We start from the raw sequence: 17,583 nt of genomic DNA, 5'->3' as shown, positions 1-17,583 counted from the left end.
ATCACCACCACTGTGAACAATACTAAGCTTCTCTGGAACAGAGCATTTCACACCAAACCACTCTAAATGACTTTGTTTACATCTCAAGAGTTGAACTATGCAGAAAATTCCCCTTAAAGTTGAGTGCACAGTGTAACAGCTGAAGTTTTGGCCTTAAGTGTCCTGACTTCCAGTAAATCCAGGCCCTTCATGACCTCATCAGGTCACTGACTTTCGTTCCCTAGATAAGGCCTGCAAAACATTGGCCCGTGAGGATGTTTAATTTGGCCAGCCAGAATTTCACAGAACTCCACCCCCTCACCCAATGAGGAAAGATATTTTTAAACTAACTTGCTCAGTTCTTATTTTCCTTTTAAAATTGTATTATACAATTTAGTAAAAATACAGTGTAATGTTACATCATTTTTGTTTTATTTATTCAATGTGACTTTATTTTTATATTGTGTTGTCACTTACACCCTCAGCCCATCACCAACATTGCACCCTGGCCCCACAAAGACAAAAAGTTTGGGGACCCCTAGTTTAGGTAGAAGTTCACTAGGTGCATAACTAGCAGCTGATTTGAGACACAGCCCACTCTCTCTTGTAAACCACTACAGGAAAACCCCACGCCAACACAAAGAGGACGTATTACCATATAAGCACACTTTCTCTACTTTCACCTCTATTACACATCAGAATGTGGAAGGAGCCCTTTGCATTATCAGATGTTTGGATGGCCAGAAGCATTTCAGTATTATAAACAGCTTAGCTTGAATAAATACAAATGCTGGATAATTATTTAAAATTCATATTAACAAACAGAAGATTTCAGGGACAAATTATTTATTCACCCAACTCAACTGGATTTGTTAAATGATCCCTTTCAATATGGCTAGTCTTCAACATACCTAATGAATAAAACCTACTAGAAGCTCTATTCTTTAAAGGAATGGTTCACTGAAAAAATTAAAGTAACAAAATTTTCCCTCCTATTATAAACATAGTTGGCAAGGCATGTTCAGTGTTTAATACAACAGTTGTCTATCATTTTAGCATTTTGGGTGACATGGATTCCCATTACTTATTAACAACATTAGCCTCATGGCTTAAGAGCCAATCAATACGGCCTTCAGGCCTTGAAACCAGAAATAATATATAAGGGGAATCATGTATATATATATATATATATATATATATATATATATATATATATGAAAAAGAAAAAAGAAGATTAAAAAAGAGTTAAGAGTTTTGCAAAATGTAAGATATTCTATCTTACAATGTTCTATACAATTCTTTGCTTTGGCGTCCTTCAGTCCTGTCAGTGTATGTCTATCATGATCCTTTTCTTTCTTAACTGTACAAAATTAGATTTCCTTTTTAACCATTTGCCACTTACATAAATTATTTTCCATAAATAATGAAGAAATTCATAATGTACCAAAGCTTATAATCTAACCAGAGTAGGAAATCATCATGCACTGATCATAAACCCTGCTAGGTTATTAATTTCTATTGATCTCCTTTGAAGACACATGCACTGGAAAGCATGTGTATTAAGTCTATGTGTATTAAACTATGAGTTGGTAGTATTAGCTGCTTTTCAATAGAGACCTGTCTACATCTACAATGAGAGAAAACTCAATAATACATTAACAGTGCATAAACTGGATCATAAATGTGATAATCTCAGTTTCTTTGACCTGTAACAGAGTAAATCTATAGTAATGTGGCACCCAATTGGTTTGCCGTTCATTGCACAATTCCTGTAGTTGTACAATATTGCCCCCTGCTGGACTCCAGCGAGAGAGGGAGCTTCCACTGTCTCTGACTGCATAACATTGTCTAAGAGGAATCTGAGTATCTGTGTTGAAGATATCATAAAATAATTTTTAAACATTAAAATATTTGGTAAGTAATTAGTATTAAAGCATTATGTAAAGAAACAAGCGTAGTGAGCTCACTGCACATGATTAAGAAATAGAAATTAGGGTTGACAAGGCAATGCCATTGTTCATAGATGTGAGCTTTTCTGTCTTCTTTTTCTTGCTTTTAACCTGGTTGGACGTTATCAGTGTGACGGAAAGCAATACAAATAAAAAAGACAAAAATTGAGGTTCATGAAACATCAGTTAATGCATTCAAAACTCCTTTTTAAACATATGAAGATATTGAACTGGAAGTTGATTCATATTGCGTCATAAATTAAGTACAACCACAAAAAGTACTGTGATTTTATTCACCACAACAGAGATCATTAGTGCTAATGAAAATTATTGCTTGGCATCACTCCAGTTGCTCTCATTAAAGGAGAATTCCACTAATTTTTCAAAAATTGTGTGGTTTGACATGGAATGCTACATTCTAGAGAAACTTACCAGGTCAGATTTGTTCACAGTGGTGGTGATAGGAACCAGATGTCCACCTCTAATCTCCCTCACACAAAGTTATTACATGAAATGATTATGAAATTGCTGCCTGATGTCTTGGACATTGTTTTATGGCAGATCTGAAATACGGTTATGGCCGAAAATGTATTTATTAATATGTATTCATGGCGGAGTGGTACATGCAGGTCGTCATGAGGCAAAACAGTCCCCAAAGAAAGCATTTTTTTTTTCTTATTTCAGATTTAACATTATTTCACTATGATCAACATAACCCCTGAAATCTCAGAAGGCACATGCAGGTTCACTGGTCTTTTTGGATGGTAAATAAAATGACTATATTTGTGTTGTAGACAGGACCCTGGTTCCTATCACCACCACTGTAAAGACATATGAGCCTGTGAATTTCTCTGCAATGAACCATTTCACATTAAAACACTGAATGACTTTGCTCCATCTCAACGTAGAAATTTTCAAAAATCAGTGGAATGCCCCTTTAAGCCTTTTCTCCTTTTCCAATCACTCCATATTACAACAGCTACATTTCAAAGCATGCAAAAATCCAAATATGTCCAATGCTTGTCATCATAACACAACGATTATATGACAAGTAATGACCACTATTTTGGTTCATTTCCAGGTCATCTTAATTAAATGACAGAATTGCAGCACCAGCCGATATGATTTAATTGCTGATGCCAAAAACTCATTTTAAGAAGTATATTGAGTTGACCAGTGACTAACGAAAATCAGGCAGTTTGCAAGCATGTCAGCGAGCACAAAAGCTCATTTTCTTCACTTATCTGGAATCAGCTATTTTCATATACTGGACACAATTAAACAGAATGACTTACAAAATGTGGCTACAGTTAATGGAACTATTGAAGTGCTGGGAAACTGCAAATTGCACAGTAATCACTGACCCCAACATAGAGGGATGTGATCATTAATACAAAATCTGCATAAGCACCACTTTCTGAAGCACCTAGTGTAAACTGATATGAATAAATCTGAATAATTAATGAAATAATATTATTTCATTATTTAATTCCTTGTAAAATTTCCCTGCAAAAATAGACGGACATCTTCAAAATACGCAATATATGAAATCTAGGGGAAATACTGCTATTATAGTGCATGGAAACCTAGCCGAATGCAATCAAATAAAGTTCAACATAAAGCTTAACAGGCTTTAATTCCAATATGAGCAGTAAGTGCTTGAAGAGAACCTGTCCAGGGTTCACTGACTACACTTCTACAAATTTCCCTGAAAATGATCATCTGTTGTCCTCAATCACTATGGTCCTCCTGGGATATGTGTCTATGTCCACAAATATGTAGCGGAATTCAAATTTTCCCGTCTCAGGATTCTGTAAAATGAGATCAACACCACAAATGAAACTTCATAAGCATTTTCATATTACATGTATAGCAAAGAAATGATATTTTTAAATAAGATGACTAAAATGAGCTCAATGAAATTCTGAAATTCACCTGTTTTGATTCTAAATGAACAGTTCCGCGCAGTCCCGGCTCTGAGCCCTCAATGTAAAACTTCAGCCTCATGTACTTCTCTCCATCCTTGATGTATTCAATATGTCTGCAGGAAGATTAGCCAGTTAAAAGGGAAGTTTTCTAAATTTCCGCATAGTTCAATCATTGCTTTGTAAACAAAATCATGCAAAGTGTTCTGATGCTGTTTGAAATGGTTCAAAGTAACTCAGCCTAGTTATCTTTATAACGGTGGTGATATATCCATTAAGCAAATGTATCCATTTCATTTGACATGAATATATATTTTTTTCTTTGGGGACTCTTATTTTGCCTTACAACACCTTGCATGTACCCCTCCACCATGACTGTCTTTTAAAAAAAACATTTTAGAAAAAACATTTTATGCCAAAACCTCAAAACTATTGTGAAAACAATGCCTCATGCATCAGGCAGTGTATTCATAACCATTTCGTTAATAACTGGGAGGGAGATTTTAGAGGTGGACGTCTGGTTCCTATCACCACTACTGTGAACAAGTCTGATACACTGTGTTTCTCCAAAATGGAGCATTTCACACAAACCACAAATACATGACTGCATACCACTGGAACTGGAAAGTATACCTGTCTCATAACATTCAAAAATAAGTACAGCTTTCATACCGAACTTGTTGCCTTCTACCCCGGCGAGTGGTTTCTCCATAGCCTTTGATGGGCTCACCAAAAGCTCCAATTACCTACAAACCACACAAAGCAACCATTTGTGTACTCCTTCTGAAAAAAGGTGCCTTATTTTGTGATGAAATTCTCCAAATTTGCCTACCTCTGGATGTGATCTGCATTTTTCAAATGCCTTTCCATACAGTTTGCTTGGACTTGATGATGAAAACAGCTCTTGGAAGATGACATACAGAAGCCCTCCTATGAGAAATGATGCCAAGTCAATACTTTAGATGTTATACAACCTCTATAGGCACACTGTCAGTGTTAAAGGAACACTCTGGGCAAAATGAAAAATTAAACTATCACTACATCTGTTTTACATATGCCTACTCTCCTCAACTATGGAGCTGCAGTAGTCTCTAGAGAGAGATTTTCTGGTTTAAAGTCTAGAAAAGCTCCCTTCTGATGATGCATCCTGAAGGTGGGAGGAGCATTTGACAGACTACAAGTGCAGTGGGGTGGATAATTGTGGGGGGACTGTTCAAATTAATTTTTTCCTGCTAGTTGGCTAATACAGAAGGAGGCCAGATAGCTGATATAATGGCTGTGTGATGTATTTGTGTAATGCATGCTGGGTATTGTAGTGAGAGAATATTGATTATTGACAAAAAACATAAAAATTCTGTCAAACTCATGAAGCTGAGGGATGCAAAGCTGCACTGCATAATATTACATATCATGACAACTAGCATACCAAATGCTAGTTTTAAGCAGGACTGCCCCTTTAAATAATCAACAATTTAACTAGGAAATTCCAAAACAGCATTAATCTCACCTGTGACTCCAAGTCCAATGAGCACCACTATCAGATAGGTGAAATCTTTCCCAGCTTGCTTTACTGTTGGTCAAACCAAGCAAAACTGAGTACTTACGTCTGCCAACAGCATGGTCTTGACATAAAGCTATTACACTTTATTATGACGTCTGAACTGTAATAAAATCCCTAAACCAACCTTTCTGTGACGCCGAGAGGCCAGATGATGTCTGGCTCTTATGGACTGACACCTGGGTCCTGTCCTTTCCCTCATGATCCTTTATGTTCCTGCACTGAGCTCCAGCGTGAAAATCTCGAGTTTGAACAGCAAACCAGCGCTGCATACATGTCCACTGGGCAAAAGGCGATTTAGTTAACTTTAACTGGATTAAAACAGGATTATTCACCTGCAAAGGTGACACTTGTGGAGACGAGGTGATATTTACACGCTTTAATATCTGCTGTACACAATGTGAAGTTCTGCCAGTTCTGAATATGAGAGAGTAAGCCATTATGCCAGCTATTAAGAATTAATAACCGATTTATATTTGATTCTGGTCAGATATTAACGTTAACTAAGGTACCACTAACTTAGCTAACTAGGTTAGCTAGCTGGCTGCTTCACGAGAAGTATCTGATATGCTAGCTTAGCTACGAACACGCTGTTGTTTTACTTAAAGACAAAAACAGTTTTCTCTCAAGACAGCGTGGATATTAACTGACAAAATGGCCAGTGAAAACCTAGAAAAACAATCTTAGTTCTCATTAAGAGTCCAACTGCTTGTCCTAGCAACCCTGGTGCTAATATTCCCCTTCAAAACTAAAGTTCCCTGTGATAATTTCGCATATTAACATAAACGTTTTTTACACGGCTAAGCTTATCTATATGGTTATTTATGGACTACGACAAATATTAATCGAGTATAACTGTCACTGAATAAAATCTTTTATATTTCAAAGTGAGACTTTTTAGTCTGTTAGACGGCTGTTGATGTCCGCTGAGGATCATGGGAGTTGTAGTGTTTTGAAAATTTCTGAATAAAACGTGTGCAGTCAAATATGCTGACTTCTTGATCATTAGTGGGCTATCTCACAAAATGTACTCATGTTTAACTTTCACTGAATAAAATACATGCTCTATTTGTGTTTTCTTTTTTTAAGACTTGATTTCTGTTGACTTCGCAGCTTAGACACGGTAGCTGGGGCTCATGGGAGTTGTAGTGTTTTAACTTTCGCAGTAATTATTTTTAAAATGTGTGCATGAATTTGGTGCATTATTTAACTTACCTTTCATATGTGAAACCATCATTAATTCTGATCTCTCATTATCAGTTTTCAGTTCCCAGAAAAGAAAAAAATATAAATAGCACATACAAGTTAAAAGCCTCTCCAATTTGTGCAGGCTAATGAGGCGAAACATTCAAAACAACAGAGCTTTCATATACTTTCTGTAAAATGTCATGTAATAATCAAGCATGAAGCAAGAATTCGACAGAATTATTCATGTCACTTTATTGAAAACAATATGTTCAGGATTTTATCCAACGTTGAACCAAATGAAGACCTTTTGTCAAATGAGCAAATTTTGAACATACAGACATTTCATGTTTAATGAAAAAAAAATCTGTGATTTTCTACCTTCAAGTCACTGATCAATAATTCATCTATGAAGATTGTAGTGATTTTTTTTCTATTAAAGTATGCATAGACAAGACCTGCTGACCGATTTCTAGATTATGGTTGAGATTTGAATCTAACTTTGATCCACATTCTTCATTTTGTGTCCACAGAGATGCTTGGTGGGGTAAGTGTTATAAGATTAGAAGACAGATCACAGAAAAATCAGGTCAAATTTAGGCAACTGACATCTGCTTATCAGGTGATAAAAAGATGCAGCTCATTCATGTTTGCTTTAAGACAGTAACAAATTTGAATCGACATTTACCATCATTGAAATTCTAATGTTGTTTTGGCATTAGATAACTTTTTGTAAAGGTCACACAAGAGAAAAAATAGCTGACTCATATTCTACACAATGAAAAATTAAAAAAATGGAGAATAGAATGAAAAAATCTTCCCCAAACCCCATCCTACCCCCACAAACCCCCCACCACATCCCCCATCAATACACCCCTGGATTTCAGTTTGTTGTCAGGAGTTGTAGACATACGCCTACTGTCTAGGTGCTAAAATACTGTTCAGGGGCTTAAATTCAACGTAGGAACACGAGTTAGTGGCATTCACCAAAAGCCAAGAGGCCCAAGGCAATCAGAGAAAAAGCAAGTTCGACCACAATGCCGTTTATATTCGCTGAATGCAACAGTCCTGTCAGTAGGAGGGTGCTATAAGTTAGCCCCTTAAGCGGTCAAACTTGGAAAGATGCAGGGCAATGGTGCATCTGCCTGTAGAAAAAGTGAAAACACTATTAGGTCAACCCCAAAATCCTACATTTTCCTCCTTACTGCATATTCTTTATTGGTTTTGCACAGGAAAAATAGAAAACATTGTTCCAAATATGAGACTACATACATTTTAAAGTATAGGTCCAGTGTCAGTTTGCCTACATGCTAAAAACATGAATAAAAGTAAATTGACATCGAATAGCACTTGCAAATGAATTCATGCTCACTGGTAGCTGCTATTCCATTCCATTCCCTGTTAGCTACATCAGCATTAGAGTGTAGTTGAGCTATTCCTTCAACATTTCACTAAAAGGCAAATATATGTCTTTTATTAAAGGGTCAAGTGAGTTTGGTTTCAAGTCATAGCACTAACAGTGATCAATTCAATTCGGTGATCACAACTTAGCTTGCTAATCTGATCTGCTAATAAACGGTACAGTTCTACCATTTTCTGCCAAGGGTTCAAATGTTACTATTATGATGACATAATAGGCTAAACATGTTATAAACTGACACTATAATCAAAAAGCCAATGAAACAGAGCTTTAATCCTGGGACGCGGGCAGGTGTTTTAAGATGGGGGTGCTAAAATTCAAGCAGAGTATATGTGGCGTGACCGATGACATCAATTCAATTGATTTTTTTTCTAGCTTACATCAAACAGAACGTCATAGTGCTATAATGAGGTGCGTGACAACAATAAATACATCTAAGTGACAGTTCAGAATGTCTTATTATTATTTTTACAGTTGCAATCCTGAAATCGGGGGTGCTGCAGCCCCCTCTGCACCCCCAGTTCCCACGCCCTGCTTATATCCATACCTTGTCTTGTGCTGCAGCCTTTGCTGATGGTACAGTATTAGTTGGTATATGCATTGTATGTCATTTTGAACATTACTGCTTAGTGAGAGTGAAAATGTTTGTTAAGATTATCAAAATTAGCAACAAAAATGTGTCTGTATGTACGGGATGTTAATGCTGCTTTGGTACTAAGTCATTTAGCATTACCTGTTAGTAGAGGAAATGTACATACAATCTGTCATCAGAATTGGGAAAGAAAATCATCACAATATCATACTGTATCCATTAGTACAAATTTAGTTGCTATTTAATAAAATAGTCATTGCTAATCATTGCAGTTCCACATGCTAGTGACAAACATGTTCTTCCAATTTCAGAAAAAATCAAATATTCAGTATGTTAGACAACACATTTTCTTTTTTCAGTTTACGATTTAGGCCCAGGTGGCATAAGAAACATGAAAAGGAAGCTTGTCAAAGTTTATTATTTTCATTTGTCTCATAAAGCATACATAAACTGAGTGTTAAAGGTGGTCCAGCTACAAAAGTTTCATGTACAAAGGTTATGTGCCACTAAAATGTAGCAAAAGTTACTGTATTTTCTGTCAAAGCACCTGCACTTTTAATGTTATACTGCAAATTCATCCAATTCAAATAAAACATTCTTAAATTAGGTTAGCCATACGTTTTATCTTTCATTAAGATTTTAGCATGCATACGTTAGTACAGGAATTAGCCTTCTAAGGGGGACTTTAGTTTAATTCACAATGCCTTTGATTAGACTCTACAATAAAATAGTTCTGGGTAAGCTACCTGTATGATCAATCATTAAACGTAATGTCAAATAGGTGTAAAACATGCAAAAGTCAAAAATGATGGAAATATGTGTAGATTGTAGATATGGAGAATCATAATCAGCGGCAATACCAGTGTATAAAAAACAAAACAAAACATCTTTTTTATGGCAAAATAACAAATGCATGCACTAGAACATTAAACAAGAAGTACTCTTCACACTTATTCTTGTAAACTGAAGTGAAATAATTCTCTTTCAAAAAAATAACATCTGACATTGTGTGATCTTTAGACTGAAAGTTTTAAAAAAAATCCGAAGATAAAAGGGCAATGGACTAACTTAATGCTCCTAAATTCAAGTTTCAGATATTCCAAGCAAGTCTTTTTCTTTGCTACAGAGACATATTTACATCTGTAATGTGTTTTGTAGGCCCTATAATTGTCACTAAAGTGTCCATGTCATCATGCTGGTGTAAATCTCCGGTCCATGTTTTCATATTTCACTGAAGCTCGTTCGTACTGATCCAGGATTGCACTATTTTCAAGAAGTCTATATAATGGAGACAATGCAACATAACGTAGAACATGAGCAAAGACACACAACAGCGCACAGTTCACAGTGTGATTCAACAGACACAAAACAAGAGGCTTAATGTAACAAAATTAATGAATTATCAAAGACAACAAGAGGAAATGCTTTTCTTTTTCATTCAAGGCTGGTAATGAATTCAAATATGTAGTTTTTATATCAGTTGTGTGCGACAGGCAGGGCTGCTTAACATTCAGTCAAACCCACTTCCCTCATTTTTGAACTATTTTCTAGACAGGCCACACCAGGAGCTACACCGCAAGTCATGTAGGCCTGCTTTATTGGTACTTACTATAAATGTTTGCTAAATAGCAAGGTTTTATGTTCATATGTTCATGTACGTTCATATATGTTCATTAAATGCGTTTTAAATGTAAAACTGCATGTAACTGCTTTAGGAAAGATTTTAGCTACTTGGAAGTTATCTTCACCAAAAATGATACATAATATACATACCACATTAATTTTGTGGGTCTTGCAGGTTAAAGGTTAAGAAACCCTGCACTGTAATATAGATAAAATGTATTTGGGTCATTTCACGGCAACTCACCTGGGGCCTAGCAGGTCAAAAAATTCAGTTAAAAACGTTTTATTCAAGTAACCACACAAAACTTTTAAGTTGTGCACCAAATACATTTTTAGTTATGCATTCGAAAGGTTTGTCCTGTAAATCTTTTAATTCGCATTTTAAATACTAAAGCATAACTGCTTACAGAATGACTGAACTGAGCAGAAATATTACCTGTATAAATACAATTCCAATTTATTTTTATAAATTTTCAGGTAGTATTCCTAAATTAAAAATAAAGAATATTTTATCAAACCCAATAAATATTTACTTCTGCATCTAATATTTGAAGCCATACCATAAGTTTAAATGGCTTCATAACTAAAAATCCATTCTGGAGGTCTTTTTGACCCTAAACTTTTTTCCTTCTAAAGTTTTCCTCAGTAAGGACAGTTACGTCTCATCAATAATCCATCATGGTTAATATGTATATACTTTTAAACGTGAGGTATTTGTCTAAATAGCTTATTTTAAAAGAAATGTATAAACATGCTGCATACCTAAAAAGATGGTTCTTCAAGGGTTCTTTAGTACAGGTAAGGGCTCTATTTACAACCATCAGTTCTATACAGAACATATGCATGCTTAAGTGGTTCTTTACTTGGTGAAATTGTTCTTCAGATTGATAGAGAATGTGCTGTATATGCTTCTATATAGAACCTTTTAGAAAATGTAGCACAAAGTGTTCTTTATTGTTATGATATCAAGCGATTTCACCATGTAAACAACCATTTAAGCATGCAAATGTTTCTATATAGAACTAATGGTTCTAAACAGAACCATTGCCTTCACTAAAGAACCCCCGAAGAACCATCCTTTTTAAGTGTGTGGATTAATGCTGACGTTCTGCATTAACCTCTATAACTCTCTAAGAAGCCTGTATTCTAATTGAAGGGGCGACATACTTCCATTTCTTGTTTTTGGGAGATATATTATGCACAGAACCTCGGTCAGATATAAAAAAAGTACATTTTCCAATACATTAACTTCTTGTGGGAATATATTATCCTAGAACTAAATAATTTAAAGTGAAATACTATTCTTAGTGTTGTATTTATAGCAAGTTAATATTTCAGCTCAGTTCCGTCATGTCAACTCAACATTTATATGCAAAATTCAATTAAAAATTTTTTAAAAGGTCATAACTAAAAAACAGTTGGGAGCACAGTGTTGACATTTTGCATGATTGTAAGAATAAAACAGAAGTATTTTTCTAGATTTTCTTGTTAAGAAAATCTAACATGACTGCCAGGCCCCAGCTGAGTGTAATAAATTGACCCACATAGAACTGGTTTACTATTAGTAAGTAAAATCACTGTAATTTACTTAGAAGGCTACACAATTTATGCACTTGCACAGTGATAGAATATCATATGCAATGTATCTTCTTGATAAGTATGATTTTCTAAAAGATGAATGTGCACAAACCATCATAAAGCAGTTTCCAGTTGGGGCTTGAAACAAGGACTTTGTCAAGAAGTTTGGTAGGAGAACTTAATCCAGACATTCACTGCTATGAAGAAGAGCCTGAACTGAACAGCCACATGTTGCTTTATAATGTTTTGTGCCTGTTTGTCTGTTGAAAAATGCATAAAATTTACTTGACTCAAATTTGTACACCATTTCTACATAAATAAAATATATATATAAACCAATAAGTCTTTATATGGTAAATACTTTTGCAATAATTGTGTTGATATAGTATATTTTATTCATTTGGAAATGATGTACATTTCAAAACCAAGTCAATGCAGGGCATTACACATTTCAGTGTAGGCATGGTTGAATCTGTACCTGCCTGGCTCAGTAGCTTCGACACTGAAACAGAAACTCCATGCACATGAGCAAATCATCACATATAAGTTTAAACATAAAAAAAAACAATGCAAAAGGAAAAAAAAAAGAAATCACAGGACAAGCAAGATGGTTTCACACCTAAATGCTAACCATCTTTATGAGCATGAAAATAAGAGCAAATAACAAAAAAATAAATAACAAAACAACAGAGACACTGAATCACAATGACTACACAAAATACAAAATAAAATAAAAATATAGGTATATTTGTTTTTAAAAAAAAGGGCTTACCTGATTGTCTCACACCCTAGTTGTGTTGTACTCTGATTCATGTTTGCTTAGAGACCCAATGAGGCAGAACCTGAAATATCACCGCTCTTACATTTAATCATTTAATATCTTAATGGCTTTTTTGCATAGAAAGAAATATTACCCAGAATTCATCTGGGTTTTGGGTCTATATCTCTTGCATGCACAAGTTGGAAGGGACAAATTCTCAGTGACACAAAACAGAGCACACGCACAATGTGCATGCAAATAAATGACTTTCTTTTACTCTTCTTTTATAGAAAGTTAGCGTACGACCTGTTAACATGTAAATTCTCAAGCAGTCACGGTGCAAAACGTACTGTAAAATACTCGCAGATTCAGAATTCATGCAAGTTATTATTATATATTTTTAGTAGTTTAAGCATCTGTAACTATATGTTTACATCTAAATATTCTACATCTATCACTCCTGATTGGCCTATATGTACATTATGTGAATAGAAAATCTGCAAGAAATCTGTAGGCCAAACCTGCGAGCCCTTGTGTAGAGAGTAAAAACAGCATATTGCAGGTTTATTGAAAAAATAAACCTCTGAACAAAAGAGGTCTTTGTTGGTCAGTTAGGATCCATAGGTGTCTTCATGCATCCGGTAGAATGCAGATGACCTTCAATAAATGGGCACTTTATCCCGTATACTTGCTGGAATCTAGACATGTAAAGAGATTTGAGCATAAACTCAAATAGAGCCTGGACCTTATGGTGCCTTCAGGCCTTTTCCTTTACCATTCAACCAGCCTTTTTATAATTACTGAGTGCTGAGGTTCCAATAATATTACAAAAATATGTGCAATGCTTGCATTTAAACTGAACATATTGTATATACAGTCATAGGCAAAGATTTGGATGAATTATGACTGGTCAAATGACATGTTTTGTGAAAAGAAGTTATCACATCATCTGTAGTAAACAAGCTTAAATATGACACTTTTCTGCAAATTTCAATGCATCATTTCTATTTATTTGCTGAACTTAACATATCGGAAAAAACAACAAAATATATTAAATGTGCCATAACATTTGCATATTATTTTTCCAATATGCTAATTTCAGCAAATAAATAGTAACTGTGCATTAAAGTGTGCTGAAGTATGTTCTCTGTACAGGATATGTTCACTTCTTTTCACTTAGAAAATCCATAGCACATTTTTGACCAGTGGTGCCCAACCTTTTGCACATGACTGTACATACATTATAACTGTACACCACGTCAATATTTATGATGCAACTTTATAATTTAAAATAACACCCTTTACATATATATTATGTGATTTGTATCGTGGTTATACAGTGGGGTTCAGAAGTCTGAGATCACTAAAGAAAATGCCTCTATTTTGCATTCTTTTCTAGTTTTTATATAATTTTACAGAATTGATCATTTTTCATCACAAACTCAAGAGTTTGATTCCAAAATGCAAAAAATGATTTCTTCAGTAAAGGTGATATTAATTGTAATATAGCACTGATATGTCTTGTATGTGTAAAGCCCACTCTCAACAACTAATATCGTTTAATAGAATGTTTTTAAAGTGGTCTGTAATGCATTTTGGAACAAAACCCCTCAATTATATTTTCAGCATAGCAATTTGAGTGAATAGTAGAATTCTTGAGATACTGAAATTCATGTTCTTCTTCTTTAATTACAGTGTGTAGTCAGGCTAGCATGGACTTTTGTGCAAAAGCCTCTAGTAAGTAGATCAAATCCACCTGACAGTCATCTATACATGATCTTCAATGGAAGAAATCAGACTTTTGTACAGTCACAAATCTGCTTAAATTTGAATAGTGGCCTAGAAATAGCGCAGAATATTTTAGATTTAATGATTTGCATTATCATTGTCATTTCATAACTTTTTGTTGTCTTTATGTTTCAAAATCTTCTAAAAAAAAAATCACAAATTTTCAATGTGGTCTCAGACATTTGGTCCCACGGTATCAGCTCATTCCACACCAACTCATCTAGGCTCTAGGATCTGGCAGGTCAAGTCATGAATTTCCATGAAAACATTCAAGCAAAAACTTCTATTTAATCTATCCAGATTGTTTTTTAGTTATGAATATTCTGGTTATGAAGTTTAACCCATCAGGTTCTAAACTGCATCTTAAATACTGATTGTAACTGCTTATGCACAGACTCAACTGAGCTGAATGTTCACTGGACACAAATACAAAACTAAGAACAACAAATATACACAGTGGTAGTGTATTAGTGTGTGTTGCGCTGGTACGAGAGGATCAGACACAGTGTTACTGCTGGACTGAGAATAGTCCACCAACGAAAAATATCCAGCCCACAGTGAACTAGAGGATGACCAACACAAACTAGGCAGCAGCAGATGACTTTACATCTACCAGGTGGACCAACAAGGTAGGTTTGTCTAATATAGTGGACAGTGAGTGGACACAGTGTTGGAAAAACCCCAGCAGCACTGCTGTGTCTGATCCGCTCGTACCAGTGCAACACACACTAACACGCTGCCACCACGTCAGTGTTACTGCAGTGCTGAGAATGATCCACCACCCAAATAATACCTGCTCTGTGGTGGTCAAAGGGTAAAAGTGGGGTAACAAAGTACATAGAGAAGCAGATGGACTACAGTCTGTAATTGTAGAATTATAAAGTGCACGTATATAGTAAGTGGACCTGATGAAATGGACAAAAGTGTAGCTACAAGGTAAGTGTACTTAATGAAGTGGCCAGTCGGTGTATATATTTTATAAGATTTTTTCTTGAATTTTTTCTTGGAAATCTATGATTTGACCTGACAGGTGAGTTGGTGTGTGATGATCTATACATAATATCATTTTGGTGAAATTTATATTGATACCTACACCAAGAAAAAATCCTTGTGCATTCTGGTCTTGGTGAATAAAAAGGATTAAAACAAAAAAATGAAGCTTTAAAGGAAAAAAAAAACAATGTGAGAAGAAAAAAACTTAAAAAACTGAAAAAGGGGGGGTTTAAAAAAGGAAAATGAAAGTCAGGGCGAAAATGTTAAGCCCTCCCCTCCCCCTAAAACTCTGAAAAAGTCCATCAAAAATCAATTGATACTGACCGCTGCACTGCCTTTTCGTGTCTGGACAGCCTGTGGCTGGTGGTCGGGACCTCGTCCAGCTCGTCGTCCAGCTCGCAGGCGTCCTGAGAGTAGCTGTGCTTCATCACCAGGATGCTGCGGCGGTTGGCTGTGTTCGGGGGCAGCAGCGGCCTCGCGGGCTGAGGCTGGATTTCAGTCATGATGGCCGTGGGGCTGAGGTTGCTACCCTTGGCACTGCCCGGCTGGTTGGAGCCACAGTGGTGGTCGTGGATGCAGCGGGACGATGACCTCCGCAGCCGGTGGAAACTCTCCAGGTCCTCGGCCAGCTCGGCCAGGTCAGCGGAGGCGGCGGCGGCGCTCCGCAGCGTGCACAGCTCGTAATGTGGGGGCTCCTGGAAGACCTCCTGAAACACGGTGGGGTCGAAATCGTCCCGCCGCAGGATGTACTTCTTCCGTGGCTGCTTTATCTGAACCACCACAGATACAACCAGCAGGATCAGCACTACGCAGCAAGTCACTCCGATGATGGTGCCGTTCGTGTTGTTCAGGTTGTCCAGCAGGTTAGCTTTCCTTTTCTCTGACCACATATACACAAACAGGGGTTAAGACATTAAACTGAAATAATTATATACTTTATTCTCTTGGAAATTTGTTTTGGTAGTGGTAAGCAAAGCTAACCACTACCAAAACAAACATGTTTAACAAAACATTCAAAAAATTTGGAATAATTTGCCCCAATAATAATAGTTTTTCTACACACTGATAACTTATTTTTACACAGTGAAGATTTAAAGATTCAGAACAAGACACTAGAAGGTATTTCATTTCTTTTTTTTTTTAATTTTAGGATATAGTTCAAGCATTTGGATTACAACAATTATTAAATAATAAATAATATACTGGCATTATCTATTTAAATTCATTTTATTAAAACTTAATTTTGTATTTTCATTTTATTAGAACTTAATTCTGGATAGTACTTTTAGTAAAACATCATTCTGGGTATTTTTTTTTTTTAGTAGAACCTCATACCATATATAATTTTGATTATCATAAAAATTAATTCTGGATGTTAGTTTTGTTAGAACTTAATCATTATTCCTTCAAATCGTTTCCCCAATAAGGGCAGTTAGGTCTCATTAACCTATAGAAAAAATTACATGTGTAATTTTCTAATAATTTTATAAAAACTTGCTTCTAAATAATAATTTCATTAGGGCTTTAATTTGGATAATCTTATTAGATCTAGAATTAGAAAATGTTAGACATTAATTTTAGTAGAACTTCATTCTGGATATTAATTTCAATAGGACTTAATTCTAGATATGCATTTTATTAGAACTTCATTCTGGACATTATTGTTATATGAACTTCTTTATAGGTACTAAATTTATTAAAAGTTCATTCTGAACATAATTCTGTTCATTTTATTAGAACTTAATCAGATTTTTTTCCTTCTTCTTCCTTTTCTTAATAAGCACAGTTATGCATTCAGATTTGAAATAAATTAAAGAAAATTTTTTAATAAATTTATTAGAACCTTCTTGATATTATATTTATTGGAACTTCATTCTGGATGTTAATTTTTTAGAACTTTATTCTGGATAATAATTTTCTTAGAACTTTATTCTGCATGTTAATTTCATTAGAACTTTATTTTGAATAATAATTTTATTAGAACTTCATTCTGGATAATATTTTTATTAGAACTTCTTTCTGGGTGTTAATTTTATTAGAACTTCATTTTAAATTTTTGTTTAGAACTTTTTGGATGTTATTCCACATCAGAATCAGGAAACTGTCATGTGATGACAGAACAAGTAGATATTTGAGTGAAGTTGATGAATCAGCTTCAGTGCATGAAAACAAGCGCCTGCACATGCCCCACTTCATATACACATACATATAATTAAAATGAAGCACAACTTAA

The 17,583-nt window shown here is 35.2% G+C and overlaps 2 protein-coding genes across 2 annotated transcripts in view; both read right to left on the bottom strand.

The window, feature by feature from the left end:
* Positions 1-2,114: 2,114 nt before the first annotated feature.
* Positions 2,115-6,139, bottom strand: timm21 (translocase of inner mitochondrial membrane 21). The gene is made up of 6 exons (XM_036558695.1): positions 5,539-6,139; positions 5,361-5,423; positions 4,686-4,783; positions 4,526-4,599; positions 3,864-3,969; positions 2,115-3,739 (listed from the first exon to the last, which is right to left on the bottom strand). Exons 1-6 carry the CDS (start codon positions 5,849-5,851, stop codon positions 3,647-3,649), a joined length of 747 nt encoding a protein of 248 aa, XP_036414588.1. The 5' UTR covers positions 5,852-6,139; the 3' UTR covers positions 2,115-3,646.
* Positions 6,140-7,462: 1,323 nt separating this feature from the next.
* The window catches only part of neto1l (neuropilin (NRP) and tolloid (TLL)-like 1, like), a 135,350-nt gene continuing 125,229 nt past the window's right edge, over positions 7,463-17,583 (bottom strand). The window contains exons 9-11 of the mRNA XM_036558694.1: positions 15,675-16,230; positions 12,582-12,651; positions 7,463-7,741 (exon numbers count right to left, since the gene is read on the bottom strand). Of these exons, the coding sequence (XP_036414587.1) occupies positions 12,591-12,651; positions 15,675-16,230 (617 nt within the window). The 3' untranslated portion in view covers positions 7,463-7,741; positions 12,582-12,590. The remainder of the gene's footprint in view (positions 7,742-12,581; positions 12,652-15,674; positions 16,231-17,583) is intronic.

This window comes from Colossoma macropomum, unplaced genomic scaffold, assembly GCF_904425465.1.
Source record: "Colossoma macropomum unplaced genomic scaffold, Colossoma_macropomum, whole genome shotgun sequence".
Classification (NCBI taxonomy): Eukaryota; Metazoa; Chordata; class Actinopteri; order Characiformes; family Serrasalmidae; genus Colossoma; species Colossoma macropomum.
This window is presented reverse-complemented; position numbering and strand designations above follow the sequence as displayed.

What these genes read in the sequence shown, in the direction of transcription:
- timm21 (XM_036558695.1), bottom strand. Translation starts at nt 5,851, where the DNA reads ATGGCTTACTCTCTCATATTCAGAACTGGCAGAACTTCACATTGTGTA. An exon ending in GGTAGAAGGCAACAAGTTCG is followed by an intron (nt 3,970 to 4,525) that starts GTATGAAAGCTG and finishes ATCTTCCTGCAG; the next exon opens with ACATATTGAATACATCAAGG. An exon ending in TTCATTTAGAATCAAAACAG is followed by an intron (nt 3,740 to 3,863) that starts GTGAATTTCAGA and finishes CTCATTTTACAG; the next exon opens with AATCCTGAGACGGGAAAATT.